Below are 20,300 nucleotides of genomic sequence, written 5' to 3'. Positions count from 1 at the left end.
ACCAATTTTTTCACAGTCTTTCCCTCCCTGTTTGATTTTATTTTTTTTATTTTTCAAAAGTCTAGAAGAAGGGGATTTGGGGTCGGGATGATACCATCACTCTGTCACTTCTAATTTCATTCTGTTAACAATTCTTTGAGTCACGAGGGTGGAAGCTTTGATTCTGAGAAATTACGCACTTTTAAGTTTTGACTCCGGAAAGTCACTGTGGCTCATCTGTAAACAATTCCAGAGGGTGACCGTGAAAGAGGAACGTAGTAACCAGGCTTCCCCCTGGGGAAGTCACTGATCCCTTCAGAGCACCTGATTGCACAGGTAAAGAGTTTTAAGGGGGTGGCAGTGGTGGGTAGGGAGTGAAAGAGAAAGCATTTGGTTCAAAACCAGACTGTGTAAACAGCCCTGCTCTTTTCTCCTTTCTCCCTTCCCCCACTAACCGATGCTTTCCATCACCCATAGATGAACTGGGAAGGCTGGTTATTGACAGCTGGGCAATTTGCACAATAAAGTTTAACGGTTTACATCCCCTCTGACTTTCCATCCCCATTGACTTTGTCAATGTTCTCAATGGATCACGTTCTCACGCTCGCACTGACTCTCTCCTTCTTCTCTTCCCCTTCAAGCGTGCAAACGCAAAGAGCAAGAACCAAACAAAGACAGGAACAATTCCCAGAAGAAATCCCGCCTGGTGTTCACCGACCTCCAACGCCGAACGCTCTTCGCCATCTTCAAGGAGAACAAACGCCCATCCAAGGAGATGCAGATCACCATTTCCCAGCAGCTGGGCCTGGAGCTTACGACCGTCAGCAACTTCTTCATGAATGCCCGGCGCCGCAGCCTGGAGAAGTGGCAGGACGATCTGAGCACAGGGGGCCCCTCGTCCGCCTCCGGCACCTGTACCAAAGCGTGATGGAAGGACTCTCAGTTGGGCACAAGTCACCTCCAAATGAGGACAAAAGATACCGGAAGAAAATGCAAAGGAAAAAGACGCTGGATTCTTAGCTGGGGCCCTTCACTGGTGATTTGAAAGCACAATTCTCTTGAAAAGAAAATTCTATTCTAGCTGTAATCATAGGCCAGGTGTTCTTTTTGTTCGTTGGTTTTTAGTGGCTATGGAGTCCAAGTGCAAGCTGAAAACTAATCTCTTTGAACCGGACATTGTCCTCTGAGCGAGTGTGCTGAGCACCTCAGAAACCCAAATGGGGCCTTTCTGCAGCAAGTCAGTTTCAGTGTGGTGTCAGTCAAGCTCAGGATTGCTTAGAATGTCAACGGTCCCACTCTGAGTCCTGTCAACCTCTTGCAGTCGAAGTTCCCATGAGTAATAGTGGGACTTTGGCCTGTGTAAGGACTCTGAGTTTGGGTTCCCAAGATGCTACAATAAGAGAAGAATCTAGCAACAAGAATGACCTCATTTGCTTTCCAAGTGCTTAGCCTCATCATACCATAGTTCACCAACGTTCACAGCCATAACATAAAAAAAAACATCAGAATGACAATTACTGAGCACAAGTTTTAAATATGGAAGTTAAAAAAAAGAATCCGAGGACCTGTTTTTCCAACTCAGGCATCTTTTTCATTGAATGGTTTAGAAAGCTTAAGTTGATCCAGTTTACAATTTTCTTTTCCTTACCTCCTGGAAATCTCACGTGGTCTTGGATCCATCAAAAAAAAAACCAGATCAGTTCACTTGAGCTCAAAGTATCAAGCACAACGAAGATAAACAGAGAAGTCAGGAAGGTTCTGGATTCACCGCATCTCGATTTTCAAGACACCAGTTAGGAAGTCATGAGGGAATCATTGGGAATATGGCTTCAAGCACATTTTGCAGTTTGCTACAAATTCTGTTTGTACATAATGCAGACGCACACTCAGGAGGCCAATTTAACTGTTACAGTACACGGAGCAAATGCAGCATTTTAAAAGATCTAGATTTTTTTAGATCATAAATGTATCCTTCTTGGTTATCTGTCACCTGGTTCCTCCTATTGTGCATTATGACCACATGATACATTCTCACTCCTTCAGATTTGGGTTGTTCCCTTGTCCATCCCATCGGTAGGGACGTTTTCAGTGTTTCATAGCAAGGAAAAAATAAATAATTCAAACCACCGTACGTGTTACTCATAACCGTCATCTAGTCCTGAATCTCTTCCATTGTTGAATCATCTAGCAAAACAGCTGAATAAATCTGGAGAAAACACAGCACACCAAAGAAGCAGAATACTGCAAACCAAAGACATTTATTACTTGCCATTTTCTAGCCTGAAAAATACTGTGATTACTTCTTAGAAGTCAGAAAACCTCTGCAACTCCGAATGGCATTCAGCTCTTGCATTTGGTTCATTGTCGGGCTGAGTGGACCGGTTACACCAAGGATGTTAGCCAAGCCACCCAGCGAGTGGCTTTCTGGTTCCTGGCTGTCACCTTCCCACGGCAAATGGAAGAGCGCCCACAGAACCCTGGGAGATTGCAAAGGTCACCATGTGCATATTTACCAGTGAATGGCCCCAGGTGGGCACCAAGGGGGGTGTTCAAAGCAAGCCAAACACTGCAATGATTCTTTACAGACACTTGAGACTGACTTTTTTTATGAATTACTTAATCGAAACCAAAGAAACTTTTTCTGCACCTACTTCTGCAACAAACAAAACTGTCCCATTAAAATGAATAAATAAATAAAAACGTAAATCACCGAACATCACCACCACCGAGAAGGAAGCTCGCCAGAAAAGAAAAAAAAAAAAACAAAAACCAGAAACAGAAAAACAGCGAGACACACTGTGTTCAAACAGACCTCTTGGGACATTTTTTGGAAGCAGATTTTAAAGAAAGGGTTGAGACAGGAAGAGAAGGAAGGAAAAGCCTCCGTGGCTGCTGCTTCATTTGACAACTCATGCGGTAATCTAAAAGTTGAAGATTGTCTTTAATTTGTGCCTATGCAGTTTTTCAAAAGAACACGGAACAGAGCAACAGAAACCTCAACAGCTACAATACCAAAGATGAGGATTTCTCACACCTTTGTTTCAGTTCATTATCTCCTCTTGCCTGGCTTAAATACTAATAGCGCCATTGATCTGTGTAAAGGTAATCAATTTTGTTTCTGAGCCACGAAAGGAAAGGGTCATTTGTTTGATTTTATTGTTTCCCTATCATTTTGTTTTATGGCTTTTTCTACCCGACATGGAATCTCTCAAAGGGTTCCATGGAGTCCAAGTTTAAGATGTTGGGATACTGAACAGTTCTCCTCTCTGCTCGGCGGAGCGTGGGGAATAATATTGTCACTTGAATGTTACACTTAATCCTTAGTCTTGGTTCCTTCTATGTTCAGAGTCTCATCATCAGGGGAGGGAAGGGGAGTGAGGGTCAAGGGTAGGGGTCTCGGTGACACATCCTCTCCCAAGCCACAGAACCAAAGAATTTATAGAGGAATTGACAAGCCTCGTCTTCACGTGATTGCTACATCCTAACAGGGCTTCATTGGGGGTGGGGGAAAGTGTGTAAAAATAATTGTCAGTTTCTACTTTTCTATTAGCTTTTTAAAAATCAGCTGTAAAGGTTGCATTTCTAAAGAAAGAGATATATATAATATATGAATACATATATAGATTCAACTTGACACTGGTGATAACCCAAAGTTATTGCTGTTCAAATTCACATCTTGTTTTTGTCAAGTGCTTCATTTCTTAAGTATTCAGTTCAGAACTTTGCTCATTTCTCATGCCATCCCAGAGTATATTTGCTGCTGTGGATGATTTAGAGTATTCAGATTTCTGTGAAAATTCCTGGGAAAGGTTGAAAGTCAAGTGTAAGCATTTCAACAGTTAACCTGTTGCTAAGTGGATCATGGGACGAATGAGTTTTGTTTGTATTTTGAGTCTTCTCTATTCTATGTCTCAACCATGATCAGGGTGGCGAGTGAGGTCCATCCACCAGTTCTGGGCCGTGGCCAGGGAGTGTTCATCTTCTCTAACTGCTGGGAAAGATCAGTGGTCCATTCCCACCAGTTACAGAGATGAGGCCAGCCCAGAGGTCTGTTCTCCAGGAACTGCCCTGTCCCATCAGGGTGTTCCAGATGCCCCTCAGTAAGTAAATCCACCAAAGGGACTTCTCACAGGGGAAGTCCAACTCCTGCTGCAATGGGTTGATCAGGTTTCCTCAGGGTGGTAATGACCAATTAGTTTAGACAAGCCTGTGTGCAGCCACGGCCGGCACTGGGGTGAGGCAGCGGTGTTGGGGGGTGCGGGTGTCTCAGTCCTAGAGAGAAAACACGAGGCAGGGTTTGGGGAGAACCCCAGAGTCCTGCCCTTGGGAACCCCATTGTCTATTATGCCACCTCCTTCCTCCCACTGTGTGGGTCTCCCTTTGCAGGGGCAGCAGCCATGTAGCCACTAAAGAAGGCGACTTTCCATGGCTTCTATAATTCATCCTACCTGGGGATGTTCCTTGACTTTGCCCTGTGTCACTTTGTCTCTTGCCCATTCTCCATGTCTCCTTTGTCAAATGACCAAGAAAAGAGCATATTTCAGCAGGGGAACTCTCCTATGGGTGGATCAAAATGAATTTCACCTTGGGTATCTCTAAATGAATCCTTGTGACTCATGGCCAATGGAAATGCTTGTTCTTCTGGAGATTGGACTGAGGAACCGAGCCTGCTTGCTTTGGTTAGTGATCCTTCGGCATGCTCATGTCAGCATTTGGGTCTCTGGCATCCTATGAAGATGTCTAAACTGAAAAAGGCTGCCTTTGTGGCCTGAGATTTCAACCCTGGTCAAACCAGGTGTAGTCACATACACCCTCAGCGCTCCTGGTGACCAGAGGAAGATGTCATAATGTAAAAAAAGGCAAGAACTTCCCGCTAGGGACTTTTGATAAATGTCTCGTACCAGATAATGCCATACCAGAGAGAAGTGCTTGCTTCTAAAAAATGATTTACGTACATATATAAATACATGTGTGTATCTATATATCTGTGTATTGAAAAATTAAGCCCTACAGAATTTCAATTTGTTAAAAAGCTGAAAGAAAAAAAAAAAACCCTGCAAACTGGAAGGTAATGGAATTTGACCCAGTAAGTTTCCTCAAACATTTTTAAACCTTATTTTAAGTCAATAATTTCAGAAAAAAATAACTCTTTGGACTTCACCGTTTAACCTGTTGGATTGAGGATCCATTTCCTCAATCCAAGAAAAATTCCAGGCATGCCTCAGCCACCAGCAATGAAAGGGGCAGTGTGAAGGGACAGCTCTGAACCAAAATTCACATTCTCGAAGCAACAGAAATCCAAAGGCTATTGAGTGGAAAATTCTTTATTTCTTTAGGGAAATAGGCTTGCTTACTTTTGTTTTCAATGTGATTTTGGTCCTGGGGATACAATTCTTTCATTCCAAGAAATTTTTATTAAAAAAAAGAGCCAATATATTTCTTTTTAAAAAGAAAACAGCAACAACAATAAAAACTCGTCCACAATATTTAAAGGCTTTTCTAAAATGTAAAGTAGTGTGTAGGTTGTACCACTTAACAGTACAGGCGGGAATGAGGCATGAAGGTACCAACGTGACACTTTGAAGAAATCAAGGCATCACCTCTGCAGTGTCTCTTTTCCTGCAGGCTCTTGGCAATTATGGGCTTTGGAAATTCAAGCTAATTTTTATTACTAGCTAAAATTAAATCAAAATTAGGAATAAATCTGATACACATACATACATTTTTGTAAATCAAACAATGTATTTCAAAGCCAAATATAAGTACCTTTTATTTTTTATTTATTTTTTTACATCTTTATTGGAGTATAACTGCTTCACAGTGTTGTCATAAATACCTTTTAGATGATCACCCATTTTACTTTATCTGTGCTGGGTGCCCACCTAGTCATGCCAATAAATTAAAGTTGAACATATTTTTTTTAAATATCATTACTGGGTGCAGGGGGAACACTTTCCCACTTCTAAAAATGCTGGTAGAATTATAGAAGCGTCTTTTTGATTACCGTTACCGAAATGTCATGACAGTATACCTTTGTGGTGAACTCTGTTTTTCAGGAGGTTGTATAGTAGGAATTTTTAAACATAGAAGAAGAACAGGCTGGGTTCCAGTGTTGTTGAAGAATAATGGAGTATATGAAAAGTAGAGAAAAAGAGGTGATACGTGTGGTCAAGGTTGACCCCAAAGCCCAGACACAGGTACTGTGATGATAACCGTCCCGAATCCTAACAGATCAGAGCTGATTTTTTTGTTGCTGTTGCTGCTGATGCCTTGTGATTCAGACTTGTTAGCCTAACCAGGAAGAGAGAGTGAAAGACGGTAGACAGAAAAGGGATAGAGCTGTTATGTCTGTAACGTTCGGATGTTTACCTGTAAGACTGGAGAACTTAATACTTTTGTACGTTTAGTTAAGACCAAGTCACCTCTAAAACAACAGGAGATTCTAGTTTTCAGATAAGGCCACAAAATCCTTACTAAAGGCAGAAGGTGCACCCAAGTTTGCTGTATAAATCTCCTAAGTTAATGACATTGGCTTTAAATATGGATGTCCCAGTGCCTATTTTCTACCTTTGATTTGTTTCTTTCCAAGGGTAGGGGGAAGGGAGGGTTTGTTTGTTTTAGAAAGTCTCAGAATGGGTTATAAAATTATATATGTGTGTGTGTGTGTGTGTGTGTGTGTGTGTGTGTGTATACATATACATATATATATTAAAATAACATAGGGCTTCACATAGGTAGACACAGAACTTACAGTTGAAGCTGATGGGGTATTCCATGAATCCCATGGGGACCGGAAGTATTCATTGTTCTCAGATACCAAAAAGGTTCTGACAGTCTGAGGCAAGTTGAAGCTTGAGCCTAAGCTTTCCTTACCAGTTTTGAGTTTGGTTGCCTGGGATTAACCAGCTAATTCCCTTTTAGTGGAGAAAATGTGTATAGGAAAAAAAAAGACACATTGCTACAGGTCTGTTCATTCCATGGAAGTCTCCCACTCTCTTCCATCTTTAGCAGAGGCATTTCTCACAGCGTAAACCTTGGTAGATAAGTTTGCCTAAACCTTATACGGTCGGTCAGCTTGGGTGTATACAGATTTAGATGCACCTTTCAACACGTATTCTCATAGACATCCTCACAGCGACACACATTGCCTCTGAGTGTTCAGACTGCACAGACACGTGTGCACAGACACCTTCATATGTACATAGTCATCTGTTACAATAAATACATTTTAAATGATCATTTGACATGTATGTGGTACTTCTACAATGTACATTGTTTTTTATTATTTATTGTAACATTGAAAGCTAAAGTGCAGGAAAAAAAAAAAGTATCCCAGCATCTTCATTCTGTACACTTGGAATTACCTTCATTTGGGCACGTCCAAGATAAACTCAACTTTCAAGAAAACTTGGATATTATTTAATCATCTGTGTAAGAATGACACATGTGCTTGATAACTTCGGTTGAATAGCTTTATTCTGGATCTCTCATAACTGAAGCTAAATCCAAAGACCTGAAAAAGGACACACACCAAAAAAAGAGGAAAAAAAAAAAGAAAAAGAAGGAAAAAATAGCAAAGTAAAGCATGAACTAATAAGGAGAAAGTGAGTTCTGGTTTCCAGGGTGGAGAAAATGGTGACATGGTCTTGGGGGTGCTGCACTAGCTAGAGCAGGGAACGTGGTGATTTTTTTTTCATGCTTGTCACACTTAAATGGTCTTTTTGAAAGTGAGAAAGTGTAGACGTTAGAATTTCCTGCTTTATTTTCATTTAGACTATGGAAAGAAGCTATACATTTTGTCCATCGAAAAATGAAGACAGTCAAAAGAAACCTTTTTTTTTCCCCTTCATCTCTTTGGGTTATGACCAACCAGCTAAGTACCATTAATGTAATTAATTTATTTAAATTAGTTTTTAGCACACAAGTGTATAGGATTTTCGTAATTATTTAATCATCTTTCTTTACTTTGGTTTTACTCTTTGTGCTTATTTATGAAAACCTAGACCAATTGTGCGTCAGAGATGCACAGTCCCTTTTAGAATTCCCTTGAAGTTTTGCTTTATAAAGCAGAGAAGTTCTGTTACAGACAGGGAAGAAATACAGGTTACAAAAAAAAATATCGAGGTATTTTTCCTTCTTGAATTAACTTTGAAAATAGTTTAAGTAACAGTGATTAAATTATTTAATTTAAGTTCACAGCCCCACCTGGTACCAGGCGAACTTCACCTTTTAATTATTGGGGCCCTCAGAGCCTTCATATTGTAACTTATTTATTTAACTTATTCAGCATCTGCAAAAGGTGCACGATATAGTTTATATTTTTTATTTAAAACAATAGAGAGCACTGCAGTTTGTTTGCTGTCAGAACAACAGAGCAAAGTTTGTGGACAAGCAATGACTATTCAACCCGAACCTGTGCATTCAGAAAATGTAAGCCGAGACCCTGCTTCACCAGCCTGGATTTTGGGGCTTCTGTACAGAAACTGGAAAAAATAAATTAAAAAAAAAATCAGAACAGCAAAAAGAGGGAAACCCTTAAACTAGCTGCTTCCAAGAATGAACTCTGTGTGCGTGTAAAACAACAAAACAAAAAAGGAAAAAAAAAAAAAAAAGCAGAAAAAAGAAAAAAAAAGGAAAAACTTTCTATTTCTAGTGAGAACCAAAGAAGGCTACCTCACTGACTTTTTCCATTTGTAATTTTAATCGTGTTGATGACACCAAAGATACCAAAGATTTCTTTCTCTGTGCGGTCTGCATTTTGCTTGTGCTCTTTTATAATTTTAACTATTCTCTCTGACATATGGTATGTACAGCCACAGCTCAGATACCCCAAAGAAATAGTTACGTATGCGACAGTGGCTGCTAATTTGGAAAGGGGTATTTTCTGTGTTTCTCTCATTTGTTCGCTGTCCCCTCCACATGTTCAGGATGCAAGTTCAGATGCTGCTGTAATTGGATTCCTGAAATTCAAACTCCAAATTGGTGAAGAAGACTGGTTGGAAGTGGCCTTCAGTCCCAGCTCTGTTCCCTGCTTTGGGGCTATCGCAGTTGAGATTTCCAATGATTGGACCATAGAAATTCTAATCACTGAATAGTAGAGCTGGAAGGGACCCTAGGAATCTTTTAGTCCAGCCCCTGGAGGCCCGGGGGAGTGAAATAGTTATCCAACACAAGTATCTATGTAGAGGCAAAGCCCAGACAAGCCTCCCGCCTTCTCCTCCAGTCTGTGCCCATTGCTCGGTGCTGCCTCTGCCTGAGATGGGCCACATGTTGGCAAAGAGGAAGGGGGCCTGGGGCTTGTCACTGAACATTTTTACTCTGTGAAAATAGTCACAGGCATTTCAGTATCTGTCTAGTTAGAATCTCAACGTAAAGTCACATATGATCAATTGCTTGTAAAGATGGCCAGCCTTAATGTATTAGAGCTCATAGAGGGGTTTACAGCCTGGAAGCACACACTGATCCAGTGAGATCACTAAAACCTCCCCATTCCAGAGTGTTGTATATATAAACTTCTAATTAAGGGAGAAGAGAAAGTGCATTCTTGGTCTGTTGAGTTGAATTATTACGCATATTTTTAGGTCAGTATTTATCAGAGAAAGGGAATTTGATCACTGTTTGCACACGTGACATTTAAGCTGTTCAGCTTTTTCCCTTTCCCCTTGACTTGATACATCATTTCTAGGGCAACTTTTTGTATTTATGAGAGAACTTCTTTAAGCCTTATCTCATTGGATGCTGAAAAATTACTCATTGGAAACAAAAGATGACCTCAAAATTTCAGAGAAATCAATATGCCAGTTTAAGACATGATTACTTAAAATTGATTCTCTTTTCCCTTCTTACTCATGAAATGAATTGGTCTTGTTTAAGTTTCTTCCGATTCCATTAAATGATTTACTACTAAGATTCAGTCATCACTGTGATTTGTATGTTAGCCAATGAATCATTCTCAGCTTTTGACCAAATGGGTTTCAGACATATGCAAAGACCGGCCTCTAGCCTGTATGGTTCTTTACTGAGTACTAGTATTTTGCATTTCACATAACGTAGTTCTCTTTTAGCTTTTTAAGAGACAATTTAGACAAAGAAGCTAAGAAGGGAAAAGACCAGTCAACTCATCCGATCCCTGCATCCAGAGTGCATCCCGTGGAAGAAATCAGAGGTTAGGTTGACAGATGCTAAGAAACCCTCACTTACCCCCTTCCTGTAGTTTGCAAGCACCGTACTGACACATGTGAGAGTTCTCTCCTGTCCAAACAGGCTCAAAGCTCCATCTCCCCTCCATACCAGGCAGAGATGTAAGGCCTGCCTTCCAAACAGCAAATTGCTTTGGTTTTCTTCCCAAATTCCTATTGGAAGTAGAATTCTCCAAATACCTGGGAGACACAACAAAGATCTTTTCATTGAGCAGCGAAGTGCTCCTCTATAAGCCAACACCGCCCTCCCCAGCCTTCCGACCACCGAGCCCCTAGAAGAGGGAACCTAGGCAGACCGGTGGCAGCCTGAACACAGAAAACATCCCCGATTGGCAGACCTCTCCTCAGCAATCCCCCCTCAGCCTCATGCTTCACTTGCAAAGTGTGACGTAACCACGGGACGAGTGCCTTGCTTGAACCAAAGCAACGATTTAGCCAGTCTGGACTTCTCTGTGCTTTTTTTATTCCTTCCTGTGAATACCTCAGCTTCCACTGGGCCTCCATACAGTACATTGGTGGGCTTATTGTACTGTGGTGCTTTGCAATGCAACCCTGCAAAGAACGAGATTTGTACTAATACCAAAGGTTTTTTCTCTATCTCTCCTCCTCTGCCTTCCCTGTCCTTCTCCCTTTTCTAGTTCTTCACGGTTCCAAAGCTTTAATATGAACCTGGGCATGTTGGCAATGCAGACCGCGCAATTCCTTACCGAATTTTCTCAGATATACCTCATAGATAATAGTGTTTAGAGTAATGTTATTATAGCGTATGTAATAAATTATTCACTGTTTCTTTTGGTAACTGTGATTTAAAAAAAAAAAGAAAAAAAAGCTTTATACGTTTTAGGTTGTGCTTTTGTAATAGACGAAAAGGTGCGCTTAAAAAAAAATGTATGTTCTTTTTTTTCCCCTTTGGATTTTATTTATTCTGGATTGGGGAAAGTTGCAGAATGAGCCCAAAGTTTACAGTTTCATATTTTGCTGAAGAAACAATCTGTGTTCATTTGCTCTGTTGAAAAAGAAAATTATTATTTTCTACATTTGTGCTACTTGGTCTGAACAATTAATTGTCCTGTGTTAACAGTGTAGTATTATAATTAGCAACTGCCAATCAGTGCTATAATTTTATGCATGAGGCTAAAAATTTAGCAGTGTGATGCATTGTGGTCTTAATAGCAACATTTTTCATTTTGAACTAGATCTTCCCCTTTGGTTCAATGGACTTTATTTATGCATGGGCGCCAGTTGTTCGTTAGCGGTTGTGAACAGTTGTGTATACATTAAACTGTGAAAATGTACACAGTTCAGCCTCAGACAGTGGTAATATTGGTTTTATTGGGAGATGTCTCACCTCGAAAATACCTTGACCTCTGTTGGGATTTCAAAATGAGTCAGATTAAATCGAGTTCAAACGTTATAAGAAGGGTCATTCCAAGTTTGAGTTCGCCGACTCACATTCTGCGGTTAGATCCTCAGAACCCAGCTGTCTCACTTCCATGCGAGAGGGGTTTGGAAACAAGCATTGCAAAACAACTCTGCATCTTAAGTTTCCGTGAAAAGGAGTCATTTTGGCTTTATGTTCATGACCTCAGATGTAACTGGCCACGTGTATGGAGATGCGAATTCATCCAGCTCTAGCCTCTCCTGGATCTTTGTGCTTGGTTTCTTGGAAGAATACTAGAGTATTTTGCTGTCAGGTCAATTCAAATGGCATCAATATCAATAATTATTCTCTGGCTTTTTGTCCATTCTCCTGGACAGCTCCACGAGCTGTTCCAGTCTTTGGGGCAAAAATAGATGGCCATTCCCCAAAACATAACCTGTGCAGCCGTATCCTGATATTTCCTCCCTAGAGTGAGAGATGATTCTAATTTACTCTTTTCTGCCCAACTATGTTACATCTATCCTAAAGGGGGTATAAGAAGGTTTGAAATCTCGTTTAGGAAAACCGTCTTTGTTTAAACTCCCTAATTATCTGACCCCCCATATCTCAAAAAGTATCTTTCATTTGCAGTGGATTGGGCAAACTCATTCTTCCTCATATTTGGGTTCTGAGACCCATTCTGAAGTTTCATACCTATTCCCCGAATCAGTATGCTTGACATAAAGCCAAATCAATTGCCAAGCACACTTTATTTTCCGTAGGAGGGCAGCTCAGGAAAGTGGTGGGAAAGCAGCAGCCTGCTCTGCAAAATATTGGAAATCATCAACGGTAGAGCGTTCATATGACCTGTCAATGGGAATATATTGAGAATGCGCTTTCTTTAATAATACAAAGAAACATTTTATTTGGCCTTATAAAGTAGATTGTGATAATGAAAGCTTTGTAAGATACAGTCTTTTTTATTTCTCCCCTTATTAATCTGCCAAAGATGGGAATGGATACAAGAATTTTAAGTTGGCTTTTGTAAGACAGTTAATGATTGTAGTAGTGCTTAATCTTCCGGAAAGCTTTACGTGTTCTTCTGCAATAAACCAAATCGATGTTTGTTTCAGTCAAGTTCTGTTCACACTCACAAACCTACACACGATGCAGATGTTGTAGAATCTATGAAGTTCAAATGTATTTTCGATCCAAAGTAAACAGAGGCGTGTCTGAGACGTGAGTGTGCCCAACAATTTTTATTACGAGAGATGCATGGGTCTGGCTCACTAGGTTTGCCAAGAAGACTTGTCTTATGAAACTCGAGGTATATTTTGTTATGCCATTTTATGTCCTTTTTTTTTTCAAACTTTGTGGAAAGTGATATGTTGAATCAAGTGTAAGCTGAGTTTTCCAGACAACTGAAGTAGCTACGTCGTGAATGTTATTTTGTTATTAAAGGGTTTTTACTCAATGCTTTGTGCCGGTGGATGTCCTTTTCCTTGGAGACACAGAACTATGGAATTACCTCAGCTTGGCCTGGATTTCACTCCTGCTCTTATGGGGACACATGGGCCTGGCCTGGGAAATGAAAGGTCATGGGCTAGAAGGTAGAGTCTGGCTCTAGGAGGAGATCTCCGTAACTATCAGCTTTGAAGAGAGCTGGGTCCAAACTTTCTAACCTCACTTTCTTGACCCCAGCACTTCTCTGAGATACCTTGGCCTTAAGCACATGCCAGCATGAAGGCAGACCCCGATTCCTACAGGAAAGACAAGGAAGAGAACATAGCCATCCTGAATCTTCTGTCGCCCACCAGGCACTCACCTATCCTCAAGCTGGGCTCCACCAGTCAAAGTTGTGGGCGGTCCATCTGGTTGGCTTGACCTGCGCCATCACTTTACTGCAAAGGCTCCAGGTGCCCACAATGCAGTGGGGCTCTTCTAAGTCAGAATCTCCCTCATCACTCTTCCTCTGCATCCTGGTTTAGTGAGTCCATCTATAGCGTTGGCAAATAAGTATTTGGAAAACCAAGAAAGGTGTGAATGGATTTTTCTGTCATTTTGTTTCTAGTTTATATTTTGGCTCTTCCTAGTTCTTTGATCTGGAAAATAGACAAGAGAAAAGGAGACCCCAGTGCCTCTCTGTGCCTGGCTCCTCTCTCAGGGGGCCGTGCACACTGCCCACGTTACTGGTCTTTCTTAGAGGACAGGCTGAACCATAGCTATTGAGCCAATCAAGAACATGGCCCACCAATGCCTCCTTTATCTCTGCTTGAAAAGCCTAGTCTAAAAGCTATACAGCTTGGGGGTTTCCCATCTCCCTTACTTTGACCCAATTTGGCATTTAGCTTCAGAGTCTGGTTACTGTCTAGGAAAGTTATTTTCAAATTATGACAGGAAACCTGCTACCTGGGAAGCAGGGTTAACTCTTCAATGACTACCTAGTCATACCATTAACAGATACTTCCTTGAAGCTAGAATATTACTTCCTTTCTTTACTATGTCGTTTTGTGTTACACAAGTCTAAACGGGGCCAGCAAACTTCTTACCATGAAAGGTTATAAGACACCTGGCAAGTTGGAATTCCGGAAGCAAGAAGACGACCTTCACGCTGACAAAATGATAAAGAACGTCTGAGTTTGGCAGGCAAGGGCTGAGGTGATACGGACATAATCTTGGTGCTGGTGTCTCTTTCAATCCATATCTCCAATCACCAACTCTTATTTTTTCCCCCTCAATCCTAGAACCATTCAGTCTCTCCTCTCCTGGTCTCAGATGCCAAAGAATTTTATGGGCAAAGATGATTCGGGATTGACCAGCATTCCCATTAGTTCTCTTCTTCATCCTTTGCTTTTCTCCGAGAAGGTGTTTTCCTGGACTGCAGGGAAAGAGCCTGGCCAATTTTTGCATCCTTCCTATTCTAATACTTCTACCCAAATTAATATTTTATTGATACAGGTGCTGTAGATGCTCTCTTGGTCAATGAATTCTTACTAGAGAAACTATCTTCCCACCAAAAGTGAGTGAGAACAAGTTCCGATATCTTTTCTTTCATTGGTTTTTGTTCTCAGGATTGAGTCCGTTTGGGCTATTTTCTCACTTTAGACCCTGATGACCTCAGATGTATTAATTTGGGGTATTAAAAACACCTTTTAATTTCACATGCTGGCCTATGGGGCTTGAATCCTTTCCAACCTGTTGGTTGCTTTATGGTTTTGAAAGTGACTAAAATGAGGGAAGGAAGATGGAAAGTGAGAAGAATTTGCCCCAGCTCTATTTAAAGTTTTAAAAGGGAAAGAAAAGACTCAATAAGCCATGGGAAAATGGCTATACCATGTTTAACCATCCCTGTCGGAGCCCGTGCTCAACCATGGGGCTTCTCAGTAAGCTTTTCCAGAAACCCAGCCCTTTAGTAGAAGTCCAGGCACCTTTCATAGGTCTCTATCCAGATTCCAAGATAAGAGACCAAAGAGTCACATGCATACCTCTTGTTCTATTTCCTTGCTTTTGCAGATATTATCTCCAAGAAAATCATAGGGGAAAACTTCAAACTTTTATTTTTAGTCAATCCCTTTGACATCACCTCTCCTACTTAAAATCAGGAAAACACACCCCTAAAATTTGTACTCCCGTCTGTTTTGAAAAAGAAAAGCCCCACACACTAGTTAATTCACATTCTTATTTTCTTTTTACCCTAAGCTATATTTCCAAACATATAACCCAGATTTTGCCCCACCTCAGACATGTTAAGTCAGACTGTGCTGAAAGATTTTCCAGGGATGGTCAACAGGGTAAATGTTCAGTGGCTGCCCTGAAATCCTGGCGAGGAAGAGGATCACACACCATTCTCTGGGGGCTGCTCACCCCTTGCTAAGCTCCCAGTCCTTCGGAAGATTTCTTTGAATGTTAATTGCATTTTCAATTTCGCTCATTTCCCACCCTGATGTTTTGTCTGCAACATTGCTCACACTGGATTCTTTCTGTTTTTATTCCTCTCATTAAATGGTAGTGCTGTAAATTCTGCAATTAATGTCAAATAAACTGCTTTCATTCATTGACCATGTCTCAGCTGGCTTCTTTCTCTTTCCATGGAAAGGATTAAGCATCCTTCTCCCTACTGCATCCCACTGTGGTTTCATAAAGAACAGCAGTAAAGTTGCTCTGCTTAGCAAGACTGCAACTGCTTACCTCTGACAGGATGCAAGGCACATTTTATCATCACCAGATCTGTCATCCATACCATCGGTTACAAAAGCTTAGGGATGCCCCTGTAAAGAAAGATTACCTTATTCTTAACCCATTAAAACTTTAGAGATAACCCATCCTGACCTTATCCTTATACAGATTCCGTATGAGCATCAGACAACAGGCAACCTCCTAAACCAAAGATGGAACACAGGGTCCTTTAGGGATCAGACCTCCCTTGCATTCCCCAAGGGTTCTGGCAAAAGGTGTCAGAGATTCTTACATTCTGCGCAGACAAGGGAGTGCAGGAGGTATTCTCTCTCCAACCCTCCTATCTTAACACCTTTAATCTTACCGTCACCAAAGTCCATTGGTCACATTTCTCATGGTAATTGATAGGCTACTATTTTCACCATTAAGATGCCACTTCTGGTATTCAGTGTGCTAATTAGCAGAGCCTGGCATTGACTGAGACGTAGATGGCTGAAGCACTAGTGTGAGCGGTGGCTGCCCCGGAGTGAGATCCTTCAGAAACGATGTTCCCTGACCACCCAGGGCTGCACACCCTTGATGAGGACAACTTACTTCCCCCAGATCGAAGCTTGAACAAACCAGCACACACATTCCACCACACTCTCTGTGCTCTAGCCTGTTACAGTAAGTCACGGTCATTACAACAGCAGTTCAGGCTTTATCCACATCCTATGTTAGAAATGATCGGAGAGCATGTGTTAATTTCAATATAAATAATGACACTTTACACTGGGATTTAAAAACTACTTTCCTATTCCTTTATTTATGCATCTCACTTTTCCTGCAACCAGTAGTGCAGGTATTATTATTCCCATGGAATAATTAAGTGCGAAGGGTTTCATAGTCACCTGATAATAACAGCTCACATGGATGGATATTTACCATGTGTGCGGTTTAGCTCATCTTGTTCTACCAACTACTGTATGAGGCAGGTACTATAATTATCTCCACATTACAGATGAAAACACGTGTTGAGAGATGGGGTAACTTGCTGCAGGTCACGCAGGAGGCAGCCTGACTCCAGGGCTAAGCTCTTACTTGTGTAGCGTTTCCTTGGGTTAATGGCAGAGCTTAGACTATCGTGCTCACAGCTGGGACTCCTACTCCTGGGTTCTTCCAACAGCAGGTCCTGATCACTAAGCAGTAGAGGTGGGTGGAAGCGAAGACAAACAGTTCAAATGTCCCTCCAACATCTCCACCAGATGTGTTCGCAGCTGGGATGCTGTAGGTTATGGCTCAGAATTTGCTCATAGCTCCAAGTCTTCATTTCGCCCTTGGGGAACTCCAACCAGGACATGTGCATGGAACTCCACGGAGCTGACAAGCAATGATTTGGGACTTCCCAGACCACAGAGAAGTACATAGAAGTGCAGGTAAGATCTCACTGTTGGCTGTGGGTACTCAAAGTGTCCACAAAAATGAATTTTTAAAGGACACTAAGAGCTGGAAAATTGAAACCACAAAGAAAGTAGCTGGTGTTGGTATGAACCAGTGGCTACAAATACATCTCCTAACAGGATTATTTTTGAGTAACCTCATTTGAGCTTTATGTGGTCCTGGATATCATCATCATCATGTTATTGTCATTATTACTTTCACCTTCAGCACTCTGGCTGGATTTTAAGGAGACCAATAAATAACTCTCCTGTCTTCCCCTTCGAGTGCAGAACTAATTAAGAAACAAGACAATAATTAAACATTAAAATTTTTTAATCTGTTTTATTGGTAGAGCTGAATTGGAGACGTTGGATTGGATTTGTGACCAAAGGCACTTCCTAATATAATCCTCCTGAGTTGAACTTACCCCCGAGACTGCAGGCCAGCATTTCCCTCTGTTCCGTCCTGCTCTCCTGCCGCCTCACAGGGGTTGCTGCCAAGAGCGCTTCCCAATACCTCCTGTGTGTGGATCTTGGGGTCTGCCTCCCAGGGAACCTAACCTACGACACCCACTTATAGGCCTTCTTCCCCTTCACTCTCCCCTCCCATGAAAATGCCAGACACTCACTTGGAGGAGGAGGAAGGAAAGGGGAGGAAATCTATAAGATTCAGCTCTTTCCTAAAAAGATTGTTTCAACAGCAAGAGACTGAGATATTGTGACATAGTAAAACTCGGTTTCTACCCTCTTCCCCCAAACAGCTAGATAGGACTCTCGAAGATCAGAAATAGAAAATTAAGAGGCTCGGGCTTCCCTGGTGGCGCAGTGGTTGAGAGTCCACCTGCCAATGCAGGGGACACGGGTTCGTGCCCCGGTCCGGGAAGATCCCACATGCCGCGGAGCGGCTGGGCCCGTGAGCCATGGCCGCTGAGCCTGCGCGTCCGGAGCCTGTGCTCCGTAACGGGAGAGGCCACAACAGTGAGAGGCCCGCGTACCGCAAATAAACAAACAAAACATGTTTTACCTGGGTTTCCCTGGTGGCGCAGTGGTTGAGAGTCCGCCTGACGATGCAGGGGACACGGATTCGTGCCCCGGTCTGGGAAGATCCCACATGCCGCAGAGCGGCTGGGCCCGTGAGCCATGGCCGCTGAGCCTGAGCATCCGAAGCCTGTGCTCCGCAACAGGAGAGGCCACAACAGTGAGAGGCCTGCATACAGAAAAAAAAAAAAAAAAAGCCCCTAGTGTTCTATCTTCTCTAAAGAGTCTTCCTGACTGATCTCACCCATATGCTATTTGAGGACTCTCAAAACTCTCAAAACTTTATTTATAGCCCAAATCTTTCTCCTGGGCTTCTTATAAATATATCTAATTGCATATTATATAGATATTCCATAGCTATCTGAAACTCAGAAAACCAACTTAAAACTCAACTCCTCATTTTCCTCCAAATTCATCCCTGTGTTCTCCATCATAGTGAATGGCCACTCCATCGCCCAATCCAGAAACTGGGCGTCATCCTTGGATCCTTTTTCTCCCTTACCTAATTGGTGACAATTCCACTTGCTCATTATCTCTCAGATCTGCCCCTTTCCCTGTCTCACTGCCCTGGTTCAAGGCCTCACACCCATCATTTCATTGTTGGATCGTTACAAAGTGTCTTGACTAATCTTCTTGCCTCCAGGACTGTCTCCCTCAAATTCATTGTCTACACTGCAGCCAGATCTTTTTCTAAATCATAAATCTGATTTTGTCCCTTCCTTACTTAAATAATTTCCGTGGTTCTCCAATGTTCTAGGATAAAGTCCCAAGTCTTTAGCATGTCTTTCAAGGCTTTTCTCGATCTGAAATCTGCCCACATCTCCAGCCTCGCCTGTTACTGAAAACGTGGGTAATTAGTCAAATCTATTTCACCTGCCTTCACTAATCAAGGTCATTTTAAGACTGGCATATCCTCCAAGCAGTATGTAGCCTAAACAATAAGAGTTGTTTTCCAGGAACTTGAAATCAGCTGTGTCTAGTTGAAGCTGAGCTGGTGGAGATTGGATAGGACCACCGTCGCTTCAACCGGGCATGCGCGAGTGTCCGCTCAGTGACCTTTTGACGTCAGAGGCCTGTAACTTCGTTACACCTGCGCAGAACGATGACTATCACACCTTTTTCCAATCGCCTTTCCCCACGTTCCCCATACTTCCCACGCTCCCCACGCCTCAGACAGCCCTGCCTCTTTGTTCGTTTTCCTATAAATACCCCCGGCCCGTTGCCCTGGGGAGGTGGATTTGCGGTTTGTTCTTCTGTTTCTTTGTTCAGCTACCTTTGCTCAGAAAGGCCTCTCTGCAGCAGACCTCTGTGTCTCAGCATTTGGGCTTGCTGTGCGTCAGGAAAAATGAACTTGGTTCGGCAGCGTTGCCATCCAGCCTCCCACCTTAGATCCTAATTTTAGAGTGCCAGTCATAGGTACCTAAAAGGCTCCGTCTACTTCTTGCCCCTTACCCTCTCTTTCCTCTTTCTAGAACACCTTTTTTTGGGCTGATGAACTCCTATTTAGCTTTTAAGGCACATATCTGGATTAGTGGTCTCTGCCGTGCACGTCCCTGCAGCCCTGTGTTTCTACTAGCCTGAGACTCGCCACTCATGACTCGCCATCACGCGCCACCTTCCTTACCGCCCTGTGAGCTGCTTGGAAGAAGGGCTGAACTTTACTCATTTCTGCGTCACCGGTCTCTTATCTTCACAAAGGGGGATGGGAGATTTAGAGGCAAGTGGGCAACAATGAAAACGGGAAAGGTCAGTCCCGGGGGAGAGGAGCCAGGAGCCCCCCAACAAAGCAAGAGAAGTACAGTCAGGAACCGGCCAAGTGTTAGCAGCCCTTTCCTCGGCAGAGAACTGACGAAAGCAGAGAGCAGGGGTCAGCAGAGCTCTGTTGGGAAGAGGGGTCCTGAGCCCCAGGTTGGAGCCGGGGAGAGATGGCTTCCGGTGGAGGCTACCATTCCCTGGCTGGGGCAAGTCCTGGTGTCAGCTGGAGTAGAATGGCGGGGGCTTTACTTTCCGTGGGAAGGCTCTGAAAAGCGCCCAGACACTGTGTTCTCTGGGTGACCGTGCAGCTGACAACACGCAGGGGCTGCAAACCAAATGGAAGAAACAGATTAACGTACTTGGGGCCAGGAGATG

The 20,300-nt window shown here is 42.5% G+C and overlaps 1 protein-coding gene across 1 annotated transcript in view; it reads left to right on the top strand.

The window, feature by feature from the left end:
• The window catches only part of ONECUT2 (one cut homeobox 2), a gene marked incomplete at its 5' end in the record, with an annotated part of 52,736 nt that extends 38,790 nt beyond the window's left edge, over positions 1-13,946 (top strand). Inside the window, one exon of the mRNA XM_079941721.1 lies at positions 621-13,946. Coding sequence (XP_079797847.1) covers positions 621-907 — 287 coding nt within the window. The 3' untranslated portion in view covers positions 908-13,946. The remainder of the gene's footprint in view (positions 1-620) is intronic.
• Positions 13,947-20,300: the final 6,354 nt, after the last annotated feature.

Source organism: Stenella coeruleoalba (genome assembly GCF_951394435.1).
Source record: "Stenella coeruleoalba genome assembly, chromosome: 14".
Lineage (NCBI taxonomy): Eukaryota > Metazoa > Chordata > Mammalia > Artiodactyla > Delphinidae > Stenella > Stenella coeruleoalba.
The sequence above is the reverse complement of the archived record's forward strand: the minus strand, read 5'-3'. Positions and strand labels throughout refer to the sequence as shown.